Source organism: Ambystoma mexicanum, chromosome 3p (assembly GCF_040938575.1).
Source record: "Ambystoma mexicanum isolate Mex_15411 chromosome 3p, UKY_AmexF1_1, whole genome shotgun sequence".
In the NCBI taxonomy this organism is placed as follows: Eukaryota; Metazoa; Chordata; class Amphibia; order Caudata; family Ambystomatidae; genus Ambystoma; species Ambystoma mexicanum.
The window spans coordinates 907,728,671-907,754,389 of NC_090925.1; the positions used below are offsets into that span (position 1 = coordinate 907,728,671).

The 25,719-nt window shown below is 50.1% G+C and overlaps 1 protein-coding gene across 12 annotated transcripts in view; it reads left to right on the plus strand.

Annotated features, from left to right (window-relative positions):
• ATXN2L (ataxin 2 like) overlaps nucleotides 1-25,719 on the plus strand; it is a 1,584,242-nt gene that overhangs the window by 1,359,435 nt on the left and 199,088 nt on the right. For all 12 annotated transcript variants that reach the window (XM_069652163.1, XM_069652162.1, XM_069652157.1 and 9 more), the window contains one exon: nucleotides 24,688-24,897. In XM_069652163.1, coding sequence (XP_069508264.1) covers nucleotides 24,688-24,897 — 210 coding nt within the window. The remainder of the gene's footprint in view (nucleotides 1-24,687; nucleotides 24,898-25,719) is intronic.

Sequence of the window (25,719 nt, forward strand, 5' to 3'; positions counted from 1 at the left end):
AGCCATCTTCAGATTTCTACCGCACGTTCAAGTGTTGGGAGTCCTCAAGTTTTGCTCTGTGAGCTATTCTACTGCGTTTCTTAACTGAAAAGGTTCTATTTTTGTCAAAATAAGAGCCTGTGTGCTCTTCTTTCTATCTGCCAACAGCAGGGATCCGTTTGTCAGTGAATTTCAGCGCCCCCCAAGGGCAAGAATCATCAAATTCTCATTGAAGTTTCCAGAAGGCCATCGGGCCTACTCCGCACCTCTGACCATGACCGAGGAGAAGGAAGGTTGTTTCCTTTTTAAGCTCTGCACCAGGTGCGCACTGCGGAAAGTGTTTGTGGAGGACAAACCTTCAATGCCTCTACTGCCTTCACCCGGACCACAAAGAGGGAGATTGGGAAATCTGCATTGGCTTCTCCAAGAGAACGATGAAGGAACGACAGTGGACTGGTGGCGTGGCTAGGCACCAAGGCCTCTGCCCCATGCCCCAAGTGGGATCATGCCTCATCTGGGACGCGCCGGTCCGAAGAGCGGGCTTCTAAGTCCTTTGAGGGCGCTCCATCTGTGGGGGCCCAAGACAAGGCCAAACACTGCAAGTCTGTTTCAGTCGGGGTCGCCACGCAAGCCGGTCCCGTGATGGGCACTTTGCAATCAACGTCTCCAACTGCCTGCCATTGATCAAGCTCCTTCTCAACAAAGAAGTCACCCAGCCCGGCTAAGCTGCAGGAGAAGCCTGAGAAGCCTAGGGTGGAAGAAAAGGCGGCCGTCCTGCCCAAGAAGGCCCTGGCGGCACAGGAAAAATCGCAGTCGTCGACGATTGAACTCACGGCGGCTGCTCTTTTGCAGGCCAAAAGGGGCTGACCCTGCGAAGGTAGCCCCTACTGCGCCCAAGGTGATTCTACCCCCAAGGCAGGAAGCCTCAGCCCGGGCGATGGGGATGTCTGCTAGCGCACTGGAGAGGAGTATGCAGTCACTGAGCCCGGCTAAGGCCCGTCTGGGTGCAAAAGTGGGGGCTATGACATCACAGGCCGTACCCCCAAGACATGGATGTTTCGTCTGAGGAGGACAATGGCGGTGTAAGGCCTAGTGTGCCAACCATGACGGCCCAGCTGAGAGATGTATCCCTGGACATCCTTTCGACCCTACACACGCTGGTGTCAGAAATCCAGAAGAGGATGCTGCAGGCACCCGCACCAGTGGCTCTGGATCAGCGCCTGGCTGAAAAGAGGAAGCGCCTTCTGACGCCCCCTGCATCATCCTCCACGCCCATACCAGGTGCGGCGCCCCCCAAGCCTTGATGGCCACGAGAACGGACTGCGATGATGACATTGTCACGGTGGGCAGATCTCCCGAACCGAGGGCATCCCCACCGGATGAGGTGGGGTTGTTTCATGCCATGGTCGCCAGAGCTTTTTCAGCTGACGGAAAAGACCAAGCAGGAGGGTTTCTTATACCAGAGGCGCGAGGCCAAGCGGAAGACCATCATGGCAGTGCCCCTACTGGATGATGTGTGGGAGGAAGGCCTAGCCCTCCTGAAGAATCCTTGCTCGCCCCCGCCAAGCGGGATAGGTTGGAGAAAAAATACTGGGTGCCGGAGTCCGCACCCAAGTGTCTGCGGGCACAACCGTCGCCGGACTCGGTGGTGTCGGCGGCTGCGAGGAAGAGGTTGTCTAACCCCTCATAGTCATCCTCGGTCCCTCTGGACAGAGAGGGGAAGAATTGGACGCTGTGGGGAGGAGGTAATTTACTCCGGCGTCGACCATCAAGGCAGCCAACGCATTGCCGATCCTGGCCAGGTACGACAGGGAACTGTGGTACAAGCTGGCGCCAATTTCTGGAGTTCTTACCCAATGACAAGCGGGTGGTGGCGATCGCAGTCCTACAGGAAAGTGAAGTGGTGTTGGACCATGCCATCACGATGGCCCTGGACATCACCAACACAGGTTTCTGGCAGATGGGGGGGGGGGGGGAACGGTGTCTGCCTCCGTCGTCGAGGCTGACTGAAGGTCACCAATTTCTGCCAGGAGGTCCAGACGAGGGTATTGGACATGCCTTTCTACGGCAATAATCTCTTCAGGAAGGCCGTCAACGAGTCCTTCAGGCCATCAAGACGGATACGGCTCATGCCCTGGGTACCGTCCAACCGCACCGCTCTTCATTTCGTGCCTCCGGCAGAAAGTCTGGCAGATCGACGAAGGGGTTTGGTGGAGGCTCATTGTACTGTCGGCCATCCCGGTCTACGACTCAGGAGCCCTACAGAGGCTGCTCCAAGGCTTTTGGTGGAGGTGGTCAGCGCTGTTGTCGCCCCCAAGGTGGAACGGAGGTGCCGAAGCAGCACTGAACCTGCCAGGACATGGGTGGGAGGCCAGCTGACTGGATTCATCAGCGAGTGGAAAAAGGTCTGCACCGACAGATGGGTGCTGGATGCTCTCGCCCACACACACACCCTGGAGTTTCAGCAAAAGCGTCAGCGAATCCCTCTGGTGATCCGGCAGGAGCAGCACATCCCTCAGCTCCTGCAGGAGGCACGGGCCATGCTAGGAAAAGGGGCGCTAAAGCTAGTTCCAATGTGACTCTGGGGCTCCAGATACTTCTTTGTCAAAAAGGTGGCCTGGGGCTGGAGGCCCATTCTGGACCTACGGCATCTCGACAAGAACCTCACGCCTCAAAAATTCGGGATGGTCATGTTGCAGCACATGCTCGGCCAACTGGAAGGAGTAGGCTTCTTGACGTTGCTGGATCTGGAGGATGCCTACTTCCACGTTACAGGAAACATCGAATGTTCCTATGCTTCATAGTGCAGGGAAGACACTACCAATTCAAGGCCCTCGCTTTCGGTCTAAAGTCTGCTCCCAGGGTGTTCACGAAGTGCCTGGCACCTTTGGCAGCCCAACTACGTCTGTGTGAGATACACATGTACTCGTACCTCGACGACCTGCTCATCCGGGCCAAGTCAAGAGAGTAGCCATCGAACAGACGGAAACGACCGTCCAACTACAGGCGGATCTGGGGTTCTCCATCAATTATCCAAAGTCCTGCTTGACATCATCGCAGAAACGCCCTGTTCCTAGGAGCCAGGCTCAACATGGTGGAGAGGGTAGCGTCTGTGCTGAGGAGAGTACAACAGCTGTTGCTAAAGACCGTCAAAGAGCGGGCCATTAAGTCGCTGCTCGGCATAATGTCGTCGTGCACCTATCTTACCTGCTTATCTTCAAGCTGCGGATGCAACCCCTTCAGGAGTTCCTGAACGCTCGCTTGATTCAAGTGTCCGGAAGCTTCGCGGACATGGTTCCTCTCGACAGAGTTCCACCAGGCGGTAAGGTGGTGGGGCGTACACTCCAACATGGCCCGGGGCACAGGGTTTCAAAAACCCCCAGCCATACAAGGAGACGGTCACCACAGAGGCTTCCCAGGAGGGCTGGGGAGCCCACACCGGACGTCTGCACGCCAGAGGCCTGTGGCTGCTGGAGGAGAAGGATCTCCACATTAATGTCCTGGAGCTGCGGGTAGCTGGGCCCTCCAGTCATTTCTTCGGTCCCTGAAGGGCAAGGTGATGAGGATCTTCAGACAACACCACCACTATGTTCTACATCAGGAAGCATGGGGGCACTCGATTCCCGAGCACTCTCCTAAAAGGCGCAGAGCTTGTGGCACTGGGCCATCGACCAAGAGATGTTCCTCATCCCGTTTGACCTGGCGGGAGTCAAGAACACCATCGGCGACTCCCTCTGCAGGGAGTTGCGCTCCTGCCACGAGAGGGAACTAGGGCAGGACCAGGTGGACCGCATCTTCATCAAGTGGGGCAGGCCCCAGATTGATCTGTTTGCAACGGCGACAAACTCCAAATGCCAGATGTTTGCCAGCAGGTTCCACCAGCCGAGGAGCATGGGTGACTTGTTCTCCTACCGGTTGGAAGACCTATTCCTGTACGCGTTTCCTCCTGCTGCGAGTCATCAATCAACTCAAACGGTGCCAATGCAGGATGATACTTGTTGCCCCGGCGTGACCGAGATAGATTTGGTACCCGGACTTTCACAGAATGTCGCCGTTGCCTTCTGTCAAGCTGCCGGTGGTCGCAGAGCTGCTCACCAGAGAAGGAGCCGCAATCCTGCATCACAACCCAGGATCGCTGAACTTAAGGGCTTGGCTCCTGCAGCCCTAGAGTTTGGAGGATACGAGTTGGCGGCAGACTGCAGGGATGTACTTGCCAGGGCCAGAGCGCCATCGACTCTTTAAGTGCTACGGTCACAAGTGGAAACGTTTTGCTACGTGGTGCCGGTCGCAGAAGAACCCTAGGCAGGTCACAGTCGCGCAGCTTCTTCCCTACTTGTTGTCCTTGCCCAAGGCGGGGCTGGCACATGCCTCTATCAAGGTGCATCTGGCAGCTATCTCCCGCTGCAACAGGTCTCCAGGAAGATCTTCTCTTTGGTCCCACTGTCTCGTCAAGGACTGTTTCAATCTTTCCCACCACTGAAGGATCCTGTTCCGGCATGGGAACTTAGCATGGTTGCCACAAGGCTCATGGATGTGGGGCCCCGTTCGAGCCTATGCATCTGGCTCTCTCATGGTACTCTCATGAAAAACAGCTTTCCTTGTGGCCATCACCTCTGTCAGGAGGGGGGGTGAGATCCAGGCCCTATCCTGCAGAAAGCTGGATCTGAAATTTCACAAATCGAGGGTGGTGCTTCGGACGCACCCCTCCTACCTGCAAAAGGTTGTCGGAATGCCACCTCAACAAACCTTTGGTGTTGCATGTGTTTTTTCCGAAGCTTTGTCACCGGCTGAAAGGGCTTTGAACTCGCTGGACATTGCTCGTGCTGTGAAGCTCTATGTGGCTTTCACAAAATGTTTTCGAGAGACATCTCAACTGTTCGTGAATTTTGGTCATATGTCCAAAGCTTCCATCTCCAGGTGGCTGTCCGGCTGGATCACTGTCATCGGTTGACGAACCGATCGCTGCCTGGCTGTCAGAGAGCCCATTCCACCAGAGCGCTCGCAGCGACGGCGTTCCTATCTGGTGTGCCCCTGCTGGACATCTGCAGGGCTCCTACGTGGAGGTCTACGCACGCCTTCACGAGGTTCTACTGCGTTGACGGGGATTCCAGAGGAGCACAGGGTCGGCCAAGCAGTGCTGCGCAACCTGTTTGCTTGAAGTGAGTCTCTCCCGGTGGTAAGTGTGAATTGCTTCTGTTGAGTCTTGCCACTTCCTGTGGTTGTGTAATGTTGTACTGCTATTTATTCTTTATTCACGAGCATGTGAATCCATGCCAAACCCATGCTGGAGAACAATAGTTACAGGTAAGTAACTTTTTCCCACTTTCACACCGCATTATTGCACTGACGCTCACTCTAAAGCAGATTCACAGGTGGGATAAACGGTTCTAAAACATCTGTTTGCTGCTGTACCTTCTCCAGATACTGCTCACTAATCTATGCATAGCATATGATCTAAGCAGATCCACACGCCTCAGAAGGGATACATTACTCACTGTAATCGTATTTCTGATGCTTGTATATGCTTAGATTCACATGCGCCCAGCCTTCCTCCCCTACTGGAGTCGAAGGCGCATAGATGTTTTCTAGTTTATCACTTTTTCTGCTTATCACATCTGTACTCGCCCTACACTTCATGCAACCTCATGTCAGAAACAATCGGAGGGACCTCGACGTGTGAAGGGCCATGGGTACAGTACACGTCACACTAGAGATAGTATTACTAACACACCCTGTCAACATCCGTTTTCGAATTTCAAAAACTACCAATAGATGTTGGACTATGCAGAGCATGTGATTCTTAGCAGATACAAGCATCAGACATACAATTACAGTGAGTAGTGTATGCCATATTTATTATGTATCAATCAGAATCACTTTAAATACTTTCGACATTTACACTAGAACTCTTCAGTATACTTGAGAATACACTTCAAAGGACACTTTCACTTTTGCGGTTACATGTGTATCAACGTTAGACAGGGAAAAGACCATGTTATTCTTAACAGTTCATATGGTAATACATTTACTCTGCAAACACATATAGTTCTCCAGCATGGGGTCTGGCATGGATTCACATGCTCATGAATATTCCCAGTCAGGCTGGGAATCCTCAGTAAAGAAAAAATCAGTTTCATTTCTGAACTGTCTTTCTCCTAACAACCATTCTTTGGTCTCTGGGTCATACTGCCCCCAGCCAATGACGGCCCTCTACCAATGCCCCTCCTCTGGCAGCCATTTTCAGATTTTTACCACACGTTCAAGTGTTGGGAGTCCTTGTGCTATAGCTCTCGAGCTTTTACTGCGTTTTGCGATGTTCTCTAAGAGTTCTACTCTTATTTTTCCGGTCAATCGAGCCTCAAGCTCCATTGATCCATCTTCCGATTAACGGGACCAGTTTTCGGATTCTTCAGCACCCCTTAAGGGCGATGTTTCGTCGAGTTTCTTCTTGGAGGATTCCAGAAGCTTCTTCAAGGCCTACCCCACGTGGACATGGCAGAGGAGAATGAAGACTCAACGCCTCTCTTCAGGATTTGTCCAGGATGTGGCCTGCGGAACATCTACTTGGGGCATTCTGTGTGCATCTACTGCCTGCATTCCGACCAATCGCACGAGGATGACTGTGCGTTTTGCCAGGAGATGATCCTCCCCGCACCATGAAGGATCGGCGTCTCACGGAGTGGCTGCAGCCAAGGCTCCTGCTATGGGTAAGTCCTGGCAGCATGCCTCCCCCAGCCACACAAAGAAGTCTGAGCTGGCTTTTAAGACCTTTGAGGGCACCCCAGCGACGGGGGCCCAACAGAAGGCCAAGCACCGTGAGTACGGGGGCACCAGGAGCGCTAGCGAAGGCCGCGGATGCGCGTTCGCAGGGTACGGTCCCCAAGAAGAGTTTCCCTGCCTGTCAGTAGGTAATCGTTGTTCCAGGCCATAGAGAAGACGCCGAGAAGGTGATGCCCGTCATATCCCCGAAACAGTCTCCCCTGGTCGAACAGAAGGGGGAGGTGGCACGGTAGTCCTGGAGGGCACAGACATCTCCTCTGAGGAGGAGCTTTGTACTTTCTGGACCATTTTGGAGAAGAAATTTGTCGAGGCCTATGGGTGGGACCCCGACGAGGGAGATGTCGAGAGTGGCGACGAGATCGACTGGGAGGAGCAGGCCGTGGAGGAGTTGGAGAACCCTACACCGCTGCCGCCGTCGCTCCCACTTGCGCCACCTCAGCAACCACCTCATCCCCCGGCAGACATTTCGGTGGACATTCTCCAGGCACTCCACACCTTGTGTTCTGAGATTCAGATGAGGATGCCCCTTCCACCGATGGAGGATCCCGCAGTGTCCGTAGATCCCGCGGCACCGGGGCCATCATGTGCGCCCCCTACCAAGAAGAGGAGAGTGCACCCTCCACCGCCTTTTCACGCTTCGCCCCCCTCCACCAAGGGAGGATACAGACACGGTGATGGGCACGGACGACTGCGTGTTAAGAGACCTCCCGTCTCTGCCACCCAGAGCCTCCTTCCCACCCGACGAGAGAGGCTTGTTCCATTCCATCATCTCTAGGGCCTTGTACCTGTTTCAGCTGACCCTCAAGGAAAAGGAGGGGTTCCTGTACCAACACTGCGAGGCAAAGAGGAAGACTGTGCTGTTGATTCCTCTGTTGGACGACATTTGGGACGAGGGGCTGTCCCTTATGAAGAACCCGTCATTGCCCCCGGCAAAGAGGGACCGGTACGAAAAGAAATACAGAGTGCCGGACTCTGCACCCAAGAGTTGAAGGTCCCAGCCTTTACCGGACCCAGTAGTCTCAGTGGCGGCGAGCAAGAAATCCCGTGGCTCGGCGGCATCAACGACATCTTCCCCCGGACAGCGAGGGGAATGAGTTGGACACCATAGGATGACGAGTCATCTCTTCGGCAGGGATGACCATCAAGCCGGCCAACGCCCTCATGGCGCGCTACGACAGGGAGCTCTGGTTACTGGACTTCCTGAGGACAAGAGGGCGGAAGCCTTAGAGATCCTGCAGGAGGGCGAGGTGGCATCGGACCATGCCATCACAGTGGCCACAGACATTGCTGATACAGGCCTGCCAAATGGGCAACAGCCTTTGCCTTTGTCGGCAGGGATGGTTGAAGGCCACAAACTTTCGCCAGAAGGTGCAATCGAGGGTATTGGACATTCCTTTCGACAGGGATAATTTGTTCGGAAAGACCGTGGACGAGTCCCTCCAGGCCATCAAGGCGGATACTAATACGGCATGTGCCTTGGGCACCCTGCAACAGCGACGGCCGTCCTTTCGGACCTCCGCAGGAAAGTCCCAAGGTTCCTTCAAGTGCTTCGGTGGAAAGCTCATCGTCGTACCGCCAGCCGTCCCGCTCTTTGACCCAGGAGGCCTATGGGGGCCACAGCAACTCCAGAGGAAGTTGCAGTCGTCGTCAAGGCCCCCAAGGCAATGCCTCCACGGCAAAGCAGGATTAAACCGGGCTTGGCGTTGGGCCCCCACCTGCGCACCCCGGCGGGAGGCCAGCTGGCGAACTTAGTCAGCCTGTGGAAGTCCATCTCCACCGACGGTTGGATGCTGAACGCTCTGGCCCACGACATACTCTGGAATTCCAACAAAAGTGTCCTCGCATACCACCGTGGCCAGGCATGAAAACCATGTCCCTCAGCTTTTGCTGGAGGTTGTTAAGCTGGGCATCTCGTGAGTGAAGCGTACCTGAAGACTTGGAAGATCTTGACGTGGCAGCCAGACTGACGATGAGCGTATGACGCGAGGAACCGGCCTCTCCGCCACCCAAGGTTTTAACAAGGTGGAAGATGGACCGACTCCCAACGCCACGGGACGGGCACTCCTGATTTGCGTGGCGTCAGGACAGTGCAAGCACTGACAGGAGAGGCAGATGTCGAATGTCCAAAGACTGTGAAGTCCGAAGTTGTTGGTAGAGCCAGACAACCGCAACCACTGGAGGAACAAGGATGGCAGGCAGGTGGTAGATCCGACTGGAAGCAGCTGGGAGACTCAATGCCCCAAAGGAAACAGGTGATGGCTCAGGCAGAGTGTGGGAACCAGACACAAGAACAGGGCTGGGAAACCAACCCAGGAACAGGACTGGGAAACCAACCCAGGAACAGGACTGGGAAACCAACCCAGGAACAGGACTGGGAAACCAACCCAGGAACAGGACTGGGAATCCAACCCAGGCACAGGACTGAAAGGACTGAGAAGGGGAACCCAGGGAAAGCGAAACAGAACCCAAGGGAAGAACTCAAGAACCCAAAAGGATCCCCAAGACCCCACAGGGAGGAGGACCAGAAAGGCTGCAGGGGCAGGAACCCAGAGAAGGGTTCAGACAGAAGCTGGAGACAGAGCAAGGCCGGAACTGGTAGGTAGCAAAACGAGCGAAAACACGATCAGGGCAAACCGCATTGAGACGCGACCTGCCCCTGATCGAGGCTCGCTTTATAGGATGGCCGGCACCCGAGAGAGGCTTGAAACGCAAGCCGCCTTGTTACTGGGTGCCGGCACATCCAAAGCGAGGCTCGGAACGCGAGCACTCACCGTGGAGAGAGCCCAATCAACTGCGCATGCGCGGAATCGAGACTGTGGTCTCCCGCGCATGTGCAGAGGACTCCCGACGGGAACCCCAGAAGCTCTCCCCATGGCGGATCCCCGCAGGCGGAAGCGCGGGTAGATCCGCCGAGAGGAGAGCGAGTAGGAGCAGAGGACCCCGGTCTCCAGGTAAGTGGCATGACACTATGACCCCTCCCAGGAAGACCCGGGGCCCCAGGCTTCCAAGGGAACTTCTCGTAAAAAGCACTCACTAGACGAGGTGCGTGCACATGCTGTTGTGGTTCCCAAGTGCGGTCACAAGCTGAGTATCCCTTCCAATCCACTAGAAAGTGTAGTACCCCTCTACGATAGCGGGCATCACAAATCTCCTGAACCTCAAATTCGGGGACACCCTGAACTAAAACTGGGGCCGGCCGAAGAGGGGAACGACCAAAGGTGTCATTGACGTGAGGTTTCAGAAGGGAAACATGAAAGACTGGGTGAATATGCCAAGAACGTGGGAGCTCAAGGCGAAAAGCTACGGAGGACAGGCGCTTGGTTATCCTAAATGGGCCGAAATAACGTGGAGCCAGCCTAACCGGCAAATTGTTAAGTGGCAAATTCCTAGATGATAACCAAACCTTATCCCCCACCTGGAGATCTGGTTCCACCCATCGCCTTCTGTCAGCCTGAACCTTCATACGACTCCTTGTAAACTCCAAAGTCTTACGTGCCACTTCATGTTGTCTCTGAATGGAAGACACCAGGTCATCAGCAGACGGAACCGTACTAGAGGGTACAGGATGGAAGGGCATCAGTTTCGGATGCTGGCCAGAAGAACAGTAGAACGGACTGATTCCAGTAGAGGAATGGATGGAATTATTGTACGAAACTTCAGCAAAGTCCAGACACGCCTTCCAGTTAGAGTGAGTAGCGTTGGCAAAGCAGCGAAGATACCCCTCTAGGGTCTGATTGGTCCGTTCGGTGAGGCCATTGGTCTGCGGATGATAACCAGAGCTCATGGCCCTGTGAATGCCAAGATGGCCACATACCCTACTCCAGAAAGATGACACAAACTGCGATCCCCGATCAGAAATAATCTTTTCTGGAAGGCCATGTAAGCGGTATACTTCATGCAGGAAGGCTGATGCCATCTGAGAAGCCGTGGATATCTTGCTAAAGGGAATGAAATGAACGTATTTCGTAAAGCAGTCTATTACCACCATTATGCAGGTACATCCATCGGAGGGAGGTAGGTCTACAATAAAGTGTGTGGCTATGGTGTGCCACGGGTACGGTGACAATTCCGTAGGAAGAAGCAGTCCTAGAGGCTTTCTTCTCTGTACTTTCGTCTGGGCACAGACAGGGCAGCTCTCCACATACTTCTTGACGGAACTGGCCCACCCCGGCCACCAGAATTGTCAGGACACTAGTTCTTGCGTAGCTTTAATTCCTCGATGTCCCCCAATCAAAGAGTCATGAAAACCATGTAGTATGCCATCACGGATAGGCCCTACCGGAATGTACAACCTCTTCTTGGAAAAACAGCAAACCGTCTCATTCTGACACCAATGATTGCTGCAGTAGGTTCGCTCGTTCTGGATCCGCTTGGGTAGCATCAAAAATGGCTTGCAGGTGAGGAGACAGTGCCAACAAGAAATGGTGTGGGGAAATCAATGGGGAACTCCCACCAACCTCTCTCTCCACCCTCTCCAGAGAACGAGATAAAGCATCCGCCTTCAGTTTGGCGGTACCAGGGATGTAGGTAACATGGAACTGAAACGGAGAAAAAAAGAAAGCCCATCTAGCCTGGCGAGGCGTACGGCACTGTAAGGAACGTAAATACTGCAAGTTCCGGTGATCTTTACGGACCTCCACAGAAAAGCGTGCCCCAAGCAGGAGATGTCTCCATTCTGCAAAAGCCATCTTTATGGCAAGTAATTCCCGCTCAATAACCGCATAGTTCCTTTCACTGGAATTCAATTTACGTGAATAATAGGCTACTGGATGTTCAACAGAGGACTTAGGATCACACTGCAGAAGGACCGCTCCAATGGCGAAATGGGAAGCGTCTGCCTCCACAATATAGGGTAATTCGTTCTGAGGGTGACGCAGAATAGGGGGCGGTGGTGAAAGCCGTCTTCAAGGTGGCAAAGGCTTGTGAAGCTAGAGAATCCCACTTGAAAACAGTCTTGCTGCTGGTCAACCTTGAGAGTGGCGCTGTAGTTTGGGAAAAGTGAGGAATAAAGCGCCTATAAAAATTGGCAAAACCCAAGAAGCGCTGCAGAGACTTTACATCATGTGGCTGCTTCCAATCTAGGACGGCCTGGACCTTCTTGGGATCCATCTCAATACCGGTATGATTGATCACATAGCCCAGGAATTCGATGCTGTGTTGATGAAAAGAACATTTCTCCGCCTTGGCAAACGGCTGGTTAGAGGATAAACGGAGAAGGACTTCACGAACGTGTCTCACATGTTCCTCAAGAGATTTGGAAAAAATCAAAATATCGTCCAAGTAGATCCAAACAGAAATTCCTATTAAATCACTGAAGATGTTATCCATGAATCTCTGGAAGACAGCTGGGGCATTAATTAGACCGAAAGGCATCACCCTGTACTCAGTGTCCAAAGGGGGTCTTAAATGCGGTTTTCCATTCGTCCCCATCTTTAATGCGAACCAAATGGTAAGCTCCGCGTAAGTCAAGCTTAGTGAAGATCCGAGCTGTGTGGAGGGTTTCCAGGATGTTACGAATCAAGGGTAAGGGATAGCGGTCCTTTATAGTTATATTTTTCAATTGACTATAGTCTATGCAGGGTCGTAAAGTTCCTTCCTTTTTCTTTACGAAAAATAATGGAAAAGCCCGCAGGTGACTTCAAAGGGGCTATATATCCCTTACTTAAACATTCCGATAAGTAGTCTTGTAGCACTTGCCTGTCTTCCTGGGTTAACGCATACAGCCTTCCATGAGGAATCTCAACGTCTGGCAACAAATCAATTGAACAATCAAAAGAGCGATGTGGGGGCAATGGTATATTTCCTGGTTCTGAGAACACATGTCCAAAAGCGGCATATTCCTGGGGAACATGAGATATGGAACAAAGTCTCGGACTTCTGCCAATTGATTCCAAAAGTGTTGAAGAGACAAGGGTCTGGGTTGGCAGGTTGCAATTGTGGGAACAGAAGGCGGAAGAGAAAGGCAAGGTACACGTTCTCCAGTTAATAACCGGATTGTGGCATTGCAACCATGGTAATCCCAAAACCAACTTGTAGATGGGTGACTTGATCACGTCCAAGGCCAAAGTCTCCAAGTGATCATCAATCTTCAGTACCAGTCCCACGGTATGAAGACGGACGGTTCCAGAGGACAGAGGTGAACCATCGATGACTTCAACCGGTAGGGCTGTCTGGTTGGAGAGCAGGTGTATACCGTTGCTGTTGGCAAATGATTTGTCGATATAATTACCAGAAGCTCCGCTATCCAGCAATCCGTAAACTTCCAGAGTCTTACCAGGCAAAGATATCCTGATTTTCAGGCTCAATAAGACAGCTGGTTGCATGGGGTGAGAAGAGAAACAAGATGCGGAAAGGCCTGAGAGAGTAGCTGGACCTGTTGCTGCCCTTCCATTACGCAACAGGTCTCCTAGTTTCCCGCCTTCTTTTTCTGAGGGCGTAGAGGGCATGTACCCAGATAATGCCCAGCCGCTCCCAATAAAGACATAAGCGCAGGGTTCTTCTTCTCCTTTCTTCTTCAGATAAAGGTCCTCTCATGGCCCCTAATTGCATAGGTTCAGAGCCAGACTCCGGAGAACCAAAAGATCCGACTGGTACGTTAGGCATCTTGGAATGAAACTTCTCGGACCGACGTCTCTCTGCCCTTCGCTCCGTAAGTCTCTGTTTTATCCAGAGCACTTGTTCGATAAGACGTTGGAGGGTCTCGGGCTCGGGAATATGGAGTAACTCGTCCTTGTATTCATGTCTCAATCCTCGATGAAACATGATACTTTGTGTTACTTCTGGCCACTAGGAGTCGGTCGCCAGTTGACGGAAACGGCTTATGTAAGTTATTATGTCAGCACTTCCTTGTCTCATGTCCATCAACTGGTTCTGGGCTACGGAAGCCAGGTTTGGTGATTGAAACACCTCCAAGAAAGCCTTTTCAAAGGCCATGAAGTCATTCAAAATAGGACTATTGGTGGCCACCAATGGAGTGGCCCAAGCAAGAGCGTTTCCAGATAGATTCCCCAGGATATATCCAATCTTGGCCTTGTCACTGGTAAAATGAGATGGTCTGAAGAGAAAATGGACTCGGCAATGATTGCAGAATTCTGCTACACGTAGGGGGTCTCCATCGAACTTGATCGGAGTAGTATGTGCCAGTGAACGCTCTCCTTGCGATGTACTCTAGCCCCCTGCGATACCATTTGACGTAAAGTCTGATTTTCCTGACCTAAAGCCGTCATCTCTGCTCGAAGAGCTTGAAGTTCATCTCTGATGTCTTGACCATCTTCCATCTCCAAATCCGAAGGTAGGCGTCTCAATCTGTAAAGCTGGGTATCTCGTGAGTGAAGCGTACCTGAATACTTTGAAGAAGATCTTGACGTGGCAGCCAGACTGACGATGAGCGTATGACGCGAGGAACCGGCCTCTCCGCCACCCAAGGTTTTAACAAGGTGGAAGATGGACCGACTCCCAACGCCACAGGACGCACTCTCCTGATTTGCGTGGCGTTAGGACAGTGCAAGCACTGACAGGAGAGGCAGATGTCGAATGTCCAAAGACTGTGAAGTCCGAAGTTGGTGGTAGAGCCGGACAACCGCAACCACTGGAGGAACAAGGATGGCAGGCAGGTGGTAGATCCGACTGGAAGCAGCTGGGAGACTCGATGCCCCAAAGGAAACAGGTGATGGCTCAGGCAGAGTGTGGGAACCAGACACAAGAACAGGGCTGGGAAACCAACCCAGGAACAGGACTGGGAAACCAACCCAGGAACAGGACTGGGAAACCAACCCAGGAACAGGACTGGGAAACCAACCCAGGAACAGGACTGGGAAACCAACCCAGGAACAGGACTGAAAGGACTGAGAAGGGGAACCCAGGGAAAGCGAAACAGAACCCAAGGGAAGAACTCAAGAACCCAAAAGGATCCCCAAGACCCCACAGGGAGGAGGACCAGAAAGGCTGCAGGGGCAGGAACCCAGAGAAGGGTTCAGACAGAAGCTGGAGACAGAGCAAGGCCGGAACTGGTAGGTAGCAAAACGAGCGAAAACACGATCAGGGCAAACCGCGTTGAGACGCGACTTGCCCCTGATCGAGGCTCGCTTTATAGGATGGCCGGCAACCGAGAGAGGCTTGAAGCGCAAGCCGCCTCGTTACTGGGTGCCGGCACATCCAAAGCGAGGCTCGGAACGCGAGCACTCACCGTGGAAAGAGCCCAATCAACTGCGCATGCGCGGAATCGAGACCGTGGTCTCCCGCGCATGCACAGAGGACTCCCGACGGGAACCCCAGAAGCTCTCCCCATGGCGGATCCCCACAGGAGGAAGTGCGGGTATATCCGCCAAGAGAGAGGAGAGCGAGTAGGAGCAGAGGACCCCGGTCTCCAGGTAAGTGGCGTGACAGAGGTGCGGGCCATGCTGAAGAAGGGCGCCATAGAGCTCGTCCCAAAGAGGAGCCGGGGCTCCGGAATGTACTCTTGAGACTTCCTTGTCAAGAAGAAGACTGGTGGTTGGAGGCCCATCCTGGACCTCCGCCGTCTGAAAAAATACATCAGATCCCAGAAATGTCTAATGGTCACCCTTCAGCATGGATAGCTGGAAGAAGGGGATTTCCTGTCATCGCTGGACTTGGAGGATGCCTACTTTCACATCCCCATTCACAGGGGACACTGCAAGTTTCTGTGCTTCGTGCCTGGCACCAGTTGCGTCGCAGCTGCGTCTGCAAGGGATTCATGTTTACCCTTACCTGGTCGACTCGCTCATCCGAGTGAAATCGAGGGAGACCGCCATCGCACACACGGCGAAAACCGTCCAGTTGCTGACAGAGCTGGGGTTCCCACTGAACTATGCAAAGTCTTGCTTGGTTGTTTCTGGGGTTTCGACTCGACACAGTGTCATGCTTGCCGTCTTCGGCGGAGGAGAAGATAGCGGCCATCCTGGGCAAGGTACAACGGCTGTTGACCCTGAAGAGATCGCATGGGTGAGGTCCATAAAGTCCCTTCTCGGCATGATGTCGTCATGCATATACCTCATTCGACTGTGCAGGCTGCGGATGCGGCCACTGCAAGAGTTCCTCGACGCCCGTTGGATCCAGGTATTGGGAAACTTCTAGGACAAGATCTCTCTCGACGAGGATTTCCATCAAGGGATATGGTGGTGGGGAGTCTGTGCACATCTGTCGGCAGGTGCAGACTTCCAGACCCCACCTCATCAGGACACGGTCACGACGGATACCTTCCTGGAGGTATGGGGCGTGCACACCGGAAGCCTCCACGCAAGAGGCCTCTAGCTACCGGAGAAGTCGTTGCATGTCAGCGTACTGGAGCTAAGGGCAGTGTTTTGGACCCTAAAGTCTTTCCTTGCGTCCCTCAAGGGCAAGGTGATACGGGTCTTCACGGACAACACCACCACGATGTTCTACATCCGGAAGCAGGGAGGCACCAGCTCCCCAGCACTCCAGAGAAGTGCAGGACCTATGGCACTGGGTCGTTGCTCAAGGGATGTTCCTCTTCCCGTTTCATGTGGCAGGATTGAAGAACATCCTCGCCGATTCCCTCAACAGGGAGCTGCGCTCATGCCAGAGTGGGAGCTTCGACAGGACCAAGTGGATCTTCTTTTCTGGCGATATGGCAATCCCCACATTGGTCTGTTTGCAACGGCGACGAACACGAAGTGCCAGAGGTTCGCCAGCAGGTTTCCCCAGGCGGGGAGCATGGGGGACGCATTCTCATTCCCTGGGATGGCTTGTTTCTCTATGCTTTTAATATTTGCCCTTAATGATGACACGTGTTTCGGCTATTGAAAGCCTTCTACAAATCAGGGCTGGTGGTACATTTGATATTTCATAACCCATTGTACAAAAATCACAAAACAATTGGTGTAAAAAAAAAGACCACATACACACAGAGAATAGGGGTTGGAGAAAGGGAGGATTATTAGGTAATCGAGAGAAAAAAAACAAAGGAATTAATAATATAGGGAGATTCAAGTACTTTACAGTGCACTTAACGTATTAATTCCATATTTGTACCATATGGATATGCTTGCATCATCTGTTCCATATTACCTTTGAGGCGTAGTTTCATTGCCAATCTTGTTGAGTGTTTTACCAATGTAAGGGTCCAATCCCTGTGGGTAAATGCAATAGTATTGTATTCAGTTTCTATTACATGTTTTATAATGTGATTTTGATAATTATGGCTGAGGCATCCTGAGTAAGGTATTCTATTAGGCTTACTTATTATGTCTCCACAACTTCGTTCAGCAATGGTAATTATACAAATGACCCGAATATCATCATCTGTATATAAAGCGAGGTTCAGCTATGTTTACTTTCTACCTATGTCATTCTGGTAATTACATCATTTAACTCTGTTAGTTAATTGGCGGAGCTATCCTTAACACAGTTTTGTGTTCTGTCTGTGCTCAGTATTGCCTCTACTTAGAAGCATTAATTTGCATCCAATTTGCAAAATTACTTCTACCATTTAATATTGAGCTTGTGTAATGATAGTTACAGGGTAACTTTGCAGCATACATAATTGCAAGGTTGCACTCGTACTTCCTTGGTTGCGAATGCGACTTAAGCGCTCCATTATTAGATGCCTTTCTGCCTTCATACGGATTATAATGCCTGGTAGACACAAACAAAGGGCTTGGGCATCAACCGTTGCTCGCGCAACCTCACGTAGAAGGGGCTATAGTATCGAGAGATTAGCGCATTAGGTGTACAGCCAACTCGAGAGACTCCGCAAGGCAAATTAACCAGGTTAGAGACCATCAATGATTTCTAACGTGCACCAAAATACGTACAAAGCTAGATTTACATTCAACATCTGAGCACGAGCGTATTCTTGCAAGTCCGATTGATCGTTTCCGAATATATGCGAGGTGGGGTTAGCATGAAAGCAACATCACGCGAGCATAAAAGGTTATTAGTGAATTTACAAACAAGGCATTAGAATGACATAGGTAGAAAGTAAACATAGCTAAACCTGGCTTTATATACAGATGATGATATTCGGGTCATTTGTATAATTACCATTGCTGAACGAAGTTGTGGAGACATAATAAGTAAGCCTAATAGGATACCTTACTTGGAATGCATCAACCATAATTATCAAAATCAGATTATAAAACATGTAATAGAAACTGAATACAATACTATTGCATTTACCCACAGGAATTGGACCCTTACATTGGTACAACACTCAACAAGATTGGCAGTGCAACTACGCCTCAAAGGTAATATGGAACAGATGATGTAAGCATATCCATATGATACAAATATGGAATGAATACGTTATGTGCACTGTAAAGTACTTGAATCTCACTATATTTCCTTTTTTTGTTTTTCTCTTGATTACCTAATAATCCTCCCTTTCTCCAACACCTATTCTGTGTGTGTGTTTGTGGTCGGTCTTTTTTTTTTTTTTTACACCAGTTGTTTTGTAATTAATAATGACATGTATACCAATGGGTTATGAAATATCAAATGTACCACCAGCCCTGATTTGAAGAAGGCTTTTAATAGCCGAAACACGTGTCCTCATTAAGGGCAAATATTAAAAACTTGGGATAATGCACAAACTAGTCTGGCGCATTTCTTATAATCTGAGTCTGTGGAGAAGCTATTAATTGGAAGGTGGTTTAACAAACTTTTTACCACCTAACTCGAATAAGACGCGACAGAACAAATAGAAAATCATCTTAAATCAAATATATGATCAATATATCAAATTAGGAGGACAATAAACTAAAGTGTTGCCTGACAGACCAGACTCTCAAAAAAGTCTAATTGTCTACAAATTGTTTTTCTGTGCGTTGCCGTTGCTTCTGCGACTCATCAATCAACTCGGACGGTCCCGGTGCATGATGATCCTCGGCGCAGAGGTATGGCCGAGACAGATTTGGTACTCGGAACTTCTGGACTTGTCAGCGTCCCCTCCGGTCAAGCTTCCGGTGGTCGCAGATCTTCTCGCCAGAGAAGGAGACGCGATCCTGCATCACAACCCAGGGTTGCTGAACTTGCAGGCCTGGCTCCTGCAGCGCTAGGGTTTGGAGGATACGAGATCCTGGCGGACTGCAAGAGGTACTTGCCAAGGCCAGGGCTTCGTCTCCACTGAAATGCTACAGACATAAGTGGAAGAGGTTCACCGTCTGGTGCCGTGCACAGAAGATAGACCCTCTGTGGATTACGCCTCCTCAGGTGTTTCCGTATTTGCTGTCGCTGGCCAAAGCAGGACTGGTACATGCTTCCATCAAGATTCATCTTGCAGCTATTTCCCGCTACACCAGAACTCTGGGGCGGTCGGCGATGTGGTCACACCGCCTGGTCAAGGAGTTCATCAAAGGATTTTTCTCTGTTCGTTCCTGTCGGTGAAGGCCCCGGCGTGGGAGCTCAATGTGGTACTGACTAGGCTCATGTTTCCACAGTTCGAGCCTATGCATTCGGCGCCGCTGAAATTCTTATCATGGAAGACAGCGTTTCTTGTGGCCATCACCTCTGCACGACGAGTGGGAGAGATCCAGGCCCTCTCTTGTCAACCTCCATACTTAACATTTCATGCGACAAGGGTAGTGCTACGGACGCATCCTTCCTTCCTGCCCAAGGTGCCGTCGGACTTTCATCTCAACGAGCCCTTGGTGTTACCTGTTTTCTTCCCGTCACTGGCTGAGAGGACTTTGCACTCGCTGGATGTGGCTAGAGCGCTGAAGTTCTACGTGGACCGCACAAAGAGTTTTCCTAAGACTTCACAGCTGTTTATGATTTTTGGCACTGTGAATCATGGGAAGGCCCTCTCCAAGGCATCAATTTCCAGGTGGCTCTCCGGCTGCATCACCTATTGTCACCAGTTGGCAAACCGACTGTTGCCTGGCCGTCCGAGAGCCCACTCGACCAGAGCAATCGCTGCAACTACGGCATTCCTGTCTGGTGTGCCCCTGCTGGATATCTGCAGGGCTGCTACGTGCAGGTCGACGCACACCTTCACAAGATTCTACTGCGTCGACCGGGATTCCAGGGAGGAGTCCGGAGTCGTCCAAGCAGTGCTGCGCAACCTGTTTGCTTGAAGGTGAGCCTGGTGAGGAGGTAAGAGATGCTTAATGTGGAGATGTTTAATTTTGAGCTTTGCCACCTCCTTTGATTGTGCATGTGTACTGCTATGTATTCTTTTTTCATGAACATGTGAATCCATGCCAGACCCAATGCTGGAGAAGGAACAAGTTACTTACCTGCAACTGTTGTTCTCCAGCATGGGTCCGGCATAGTTTCACATGCAAACGCTCCCGCCTACACCTCTCCGGTTCTTCTCTTGGTCCTACTGCCACTTTACGTGCTACCAAATCTGAAGATGGCTGCCAGAGAAGGTGCTTAGATAGAGGGCAGTCATTGGCTGGGAGCAATATGACCCAGAGACCAGTGATTGGTTGTTAGGAGAAAAGCAGTTCAGAAATGAAACAGATTTTTCCTTTACTGAGGATTCCCAGCCTGACAACGGGGAATATTCATTATCATGTGAATCCATGCCAGACCCTTGCTGGAGAACAGGTACAGGTAAGTAGCTTGTTCCTAATGTCACTTTAAGGGAGGAGAATAGTTAGTGTAAAATTAGCCTGGTTCAAGGTTCTAGAAATGGTTTCTTTGCACAGCAAGTCTTTTAAGTCCAAAAAGGCAACCTCAGCTAAAGGCAGTTCGGAGAAGGCTCAAAGTCTTGACAAGCAGCATAATATGAAGAGTTCCAGATGATTTCTTCGTGTTATAGAAGCAGCAAGCCAGCGGCTTGAGTCTGAGGGAAGAGGGGGACACTGGACACCTCTACCTCTGGAGCGACTTCTTGGAATCAGGTCAGCAATACCTTTTTCACCACAGTACCTTAGGTTAGAAGAAAATGTTTTGCTGCATGTTCCGCAATGTTGTACCACTGGACCCGACCTCTGGATTCCTTGGTCTGATGACTGAAGGCAGGACAGTGTACAGGATATCTCAGCAGTAGTCTCGAGAGAGGACCTGGGGTACGACTTTCAGCAACTTCTTGGTTCACTCTGCGGTTTTGGCACCTTTTCTGCAGCACCAACAAATGGCACGGACCTCACGGTCAGTCTTCTTTGCTTCCTGCAGTCCCACACACTTATGAGGGCGTCTGGGAGAGTTGGATCAAATCTCTGGAGTGTCCTTACAGGTTCAACAAAGATTTGGATGGATTTGACCTTTCCACAACGATGCACTCGAAATGGGCAGCAAGTCTTCTGGTATTGGGGTGCCGCAGCTATGGAAACTCCTAGGACCTCAGGAGATGGCTCAATTAAAAGGTTGTCTTGGGACTGGTTGTTCCCACTAGCCAAATAGGAGTCCTCTTCGGAGCTCCTCTGTCACACAGAAAACAGGGTCAGAACAGCAGTGGTCGCTTCATGGTGTTGGAAAGGCTCTGTAGGCGTCTCTGCTTTTCTTTTTCGGTTACTTCAGTTTCCAGTGGTCGACTTGCTTTTCACTTCAGAAGCCTCACCTTTCTCAGTTCCAGCACACACTCCTGCAATCTCGTTCAGCATTTTACAGAAAGGGGTGTTTGGCTGTTAATTCGGGACAGCCAGACCCGCTGTGAGAGCTAGCCCTATTCAGGTACTCTAACAGACAAAGGACAGGGTGGTGGAAGACTCTTCCCCCACTTCCTGCCTACCCAAACACTCTGGAGCCTAGGCGGGGACACCCAAGTGTTCCCGCCAAATGCAAAACACAGACACAGGCTTCCCCCTCCCAGAACGATAGAAAAAAGGCTAACAAAGAACAACCACATTCGTATTAGCGAAAAAAGAAGAGGGCACCCAAGTTGGTACTTGGGTCACCTATTGTGCAATACCTAAGCTATAGAAATAGCTTGCCGTATAAAACGGACTCAATAGTTGCTAGAACACGTCCACTGCCACCAGCCAAAACTAGAAGATTGTAACTAAAAAGGTCACAGGAACAGAGAGAAGGGAATACTAGTTATCCCTTTGGCACGCCACATAAGGTGGCATGTGCCAGTCTCTGACTATAACGTTTTAGGAGAGATACTAAGTGTATCTCTATCCTTGTACTTAGTAACTGTAGTTACTTGAGGATAAGAAAAAGAATCTCTAAGTAGGAACCTAAGGGTCCCCAGCAACACTGCCCATAAGGAGCTGTTTGCTATAATAGTAAAAATACAGATGCCGTTAAGAGCTTTGGAGCAGACAGACTCCGTAGTACAGGTAGAATACAAATAATAGAGTTCCAAAGACAGAGCCCCTAAGAATGAACGAGTGTAAAAAGGCTCCATTCGTTCAGGAATAAAGAAAAGGACCAGAAGTCCAGCAAAAAGTGCTGGTGGTCTCACTGGGAGAGGAGATGAATCATACAAATTACACATTTCCTTAACTTCAATTCTACTTTTCAATATTATGCAAAAGACAGCATTGTATCAAAAACACTCAAGGCAATATTTCTGAGATATTGCCACCACTTGGGCATAGGAGAAGCACAATGCTTTCCACTACAGCACTGCTGCTCTCGCTCTTTATTACTAGTATGGCCTTCTCTACTACAAAACCGTCTTTTCCTGACTACAGGAAGTTTCCCCCTTCACTACTTCAACTAACCAAGAGAATCGAGGTGAGTTGATCCGCCTGCACGGCTAATGCAAAAGAATGGCAAGGCCTACTTCAGAGAAGGTATCTAGGGTTGGTTTTATCATAAGATGTCACCGCACCTTTAGGTGAGGGCTCCAGACAAGCAAACTAAAGGCTATGAGGACAAACCTCACACTGGGCATGCAGGGTAGGATACACCCTCACACCTCTAAAATAAAAAAAACATATATATAGGGGACTTACAACACAGAACAATTCAACCGCTGTGTCAAAGACATCCACTTTTCCAAACCCTGCAACCCCAACTAATTTCACACACACTCTCCAAGTCTACCCTTACCAACACCCCTTAAATCAATGAAACAACCTTTTTTACGCCTATTTCCCCCCCTTTGCTTTACACCCCAAACCTGCACTCACGTGAACCCGAAGCGCTCTGATGTGGTCCTTTGTCAAGTCGTGCTGGGCCCCACGGCACTGTCTCTTTGGGGAGCAGATTGACCTTTAACCAGTATGGCGTGCGCAGACCTCTTTTTCACTGTGCACAGACGACTGGTCCCTGCATTGAGGTGCCACAGCTGAGTGGTGCGTAGAGAACATCCCGGAAAGACTTGACTACTGTTTGGCTTGCCAAATTTGTAGGGCCGTGCCCCGTAATCACCTCAACCCAAGTGGCTCACCACTTGAAGAACGAGTGCACGTTTGTACATAAAGCAAGTTTATTGTACACTTATCCGGGGAAAAGTAAGTTTTCGTTGGTAGTCCTCATCTTAACTACCATCTTCAGCTCATGCATAGAACACCCCTCTTCTTAGGATTCGTTGTGGTGGGTCATGACATCATTATTCAGTAAAACACTTTTATACAAACCAAACCTGCATTACTAGTAATAACTGGCTTAAGCTCTTTTTAACCTTAATGTTTAATTGCACATAGTTTGCGTGAATATATCAAGCAATATGAGCAAGACCGGGTAAATTCTCTGAGTTTGTGATACCATATCATTCCGCAGGTCATTGGTTTCATTATAATTTTCCAATCTAAATATCGTGCCGCTTTATCACACATAGCACATCTGACAATGCAATTGCAACTCCTGGTTTCTTATTAGTTAGCATTGGGCATTGACTCAGCCTGTGTTTCGCTGCTAGCCAAAAGAAATGGTGAAAATCATTTTGCCGCGCTCCCATTCATCACGCTATTACTTCTGCCGTCTGTGATATTCATCAAACCATAAATCCCATGGCCAGTTTTTGTAGCTGTGCTGACTGTAAAGGCTGTAAAGTTACTTATTCGCCCATCCCGTGGCCTCTAAAACCTCACAGATATCAGTGTCAAAGTTCACTTAGCAAAACTGCTCCAGCTACCATGGTTGTTATTCATTTGTGGAAAGCCCACTATATTGAGATTCATTAATTCCTCTTGTATTTGTATTAATGTGAATGTATGTTTTTGCATTTTGGTGGGTTATTTTCTTTCTGCATGCGTGCAAGCTAATATCTATCAATCCTAGACAAACAGTAACACTAAAAGTAACATCCAATCCATAATTAACTACACTTTGATACATATGAAAAAGCGACCCCGCGCTCACTTCGCCACCCACATTTAGCAATACAGTGCGGGCAACATAAACCCCTCGTAATCATGGGGACCCTTCCTGACCACCCCAACAACACCTACTTTGCTTGGGTTTGGCTAAACTTCAGTGTCTTCCTGTGCAACATAGTAGGTAGGCCTCCCAAAATCAACCACCAGGGTTCATTTTGGAAATCCATTGCAACACAAGTGTTGGGTCACACAACTTCAAAAAATCTATGAACAAACAATATCTCCTTCTTAATGTGTGTGATGTTGCTTCTAAAAAATATCCATTTGAATTTGGGTAGTATATTATTGACAGTTTCATTTTATAGGCAGCCGACTGTTATTGTCCAACAGTTAAATAACTAGTATATGGCTGTCAATGTGTTGATCATTTTGTGAGCTAGAGTTCTGCTGACTTTACAAAGTCCAAATGCAGAAACTTTCTGAGGTATGTTCTTGGACAAGTATTTGTTTGTGTGTTTTTATTTTTTTTAGATTAATCAGTAAAACTATGATTCCAGGTCCAACTTGCTGGTGTTGAATGATTCAGCAGCTTATGAATGTGGGGAGAATATCCACAGTGGAAATGTATTAACAGATGAGCAAGTAAGATTCTTTTAAACGTTAACAGATATGCCTGAACACATGAGGCTTGGTAGTTAACGCTAATGAACACAGTAGGAAGGGTTTGTGTTGTTTTGCTGTTTCATTTCTAACTAATCAATAATAGACTATCTTGTTTTCCTTACTGCAGCATCAGGGCGGCCAACCTCAGCATTTGGGTAATGCACCTCAACAACAGAACTTGTATCACGCAGCAACCCTGACAGCCAATCCTCAGTCTCTAACACCTGGTCCAGGTGCACAGTCTCCTCAAAACAGCTACCCCCAGCAAGCGGTCTACGCCATTCACGCTCACCAACAGCTCCAGCACAGCTATGGTAACATGGCACATATGACACAGGTGAGTCTGTATGTAGCAAAGGATCAGTTCTTGAAGAGATGCGTTGAGCTGGTCCGATACAGCTGGTGTGGTGGTTTTATGTTATACATCTTTGATACTGCAGCAAATCACCGCCTTATTGGTATAAACGTCCCTGACATGTCTGTGAAGTAGGGAAATTGTGTACCTGCCCGGCATGACTAGACCTTAGTCTCGGGCGTGAGGAGGAGTTTGGTGTAAGAAAAGTGGACAGGAAAGCGGGCATTGGGCGAGGTGATGTAGCCAGGAATTTACATGTTTTTGATAGTGTGGACGCATGCATTCCTGCTGGCGGGCCATAGGTCAGCATTTATGGGAGCGGTTTTCTCTAAAAAAGAGAGGTAGAATTGGTTGTGGGAGGTGTTAGTTTGAAATTAGTGTTCATGACATTTCGAGGGGATTGGGTCCTCCGACGTATTCCATATCTATGACAGTAATCACCACAGCTGTGCTGCTTCGGAAAATTTCCTGCGTCGTTGACATCAATACGCCACCGTCGAGGACCTCCGACGGCTGATGTCACTGGATGTTATAAGTAGGACGCACGACGCCCGTAGCCTCAGTTCCGTTTTACCCGCGAACGTGTTTGCTTCAGGAATCTCGGCGTGCCTCGACTCTTTGGAGTTTCTGTTGCTTTCTCGGTTCTTCGAACCTGTTTGTGAAATATTTCTTCGTGAAGATGTCTACCTAGTCTTCCACACCGCCTCCAGGCTTTAAGAAGTGTGGGGACTGTGGGTCCAAGATGTCGGTCACCGACTCGCACGCCGCTGCCTCTGGTGCCTCGGGGAGGCCCATGACACAGAT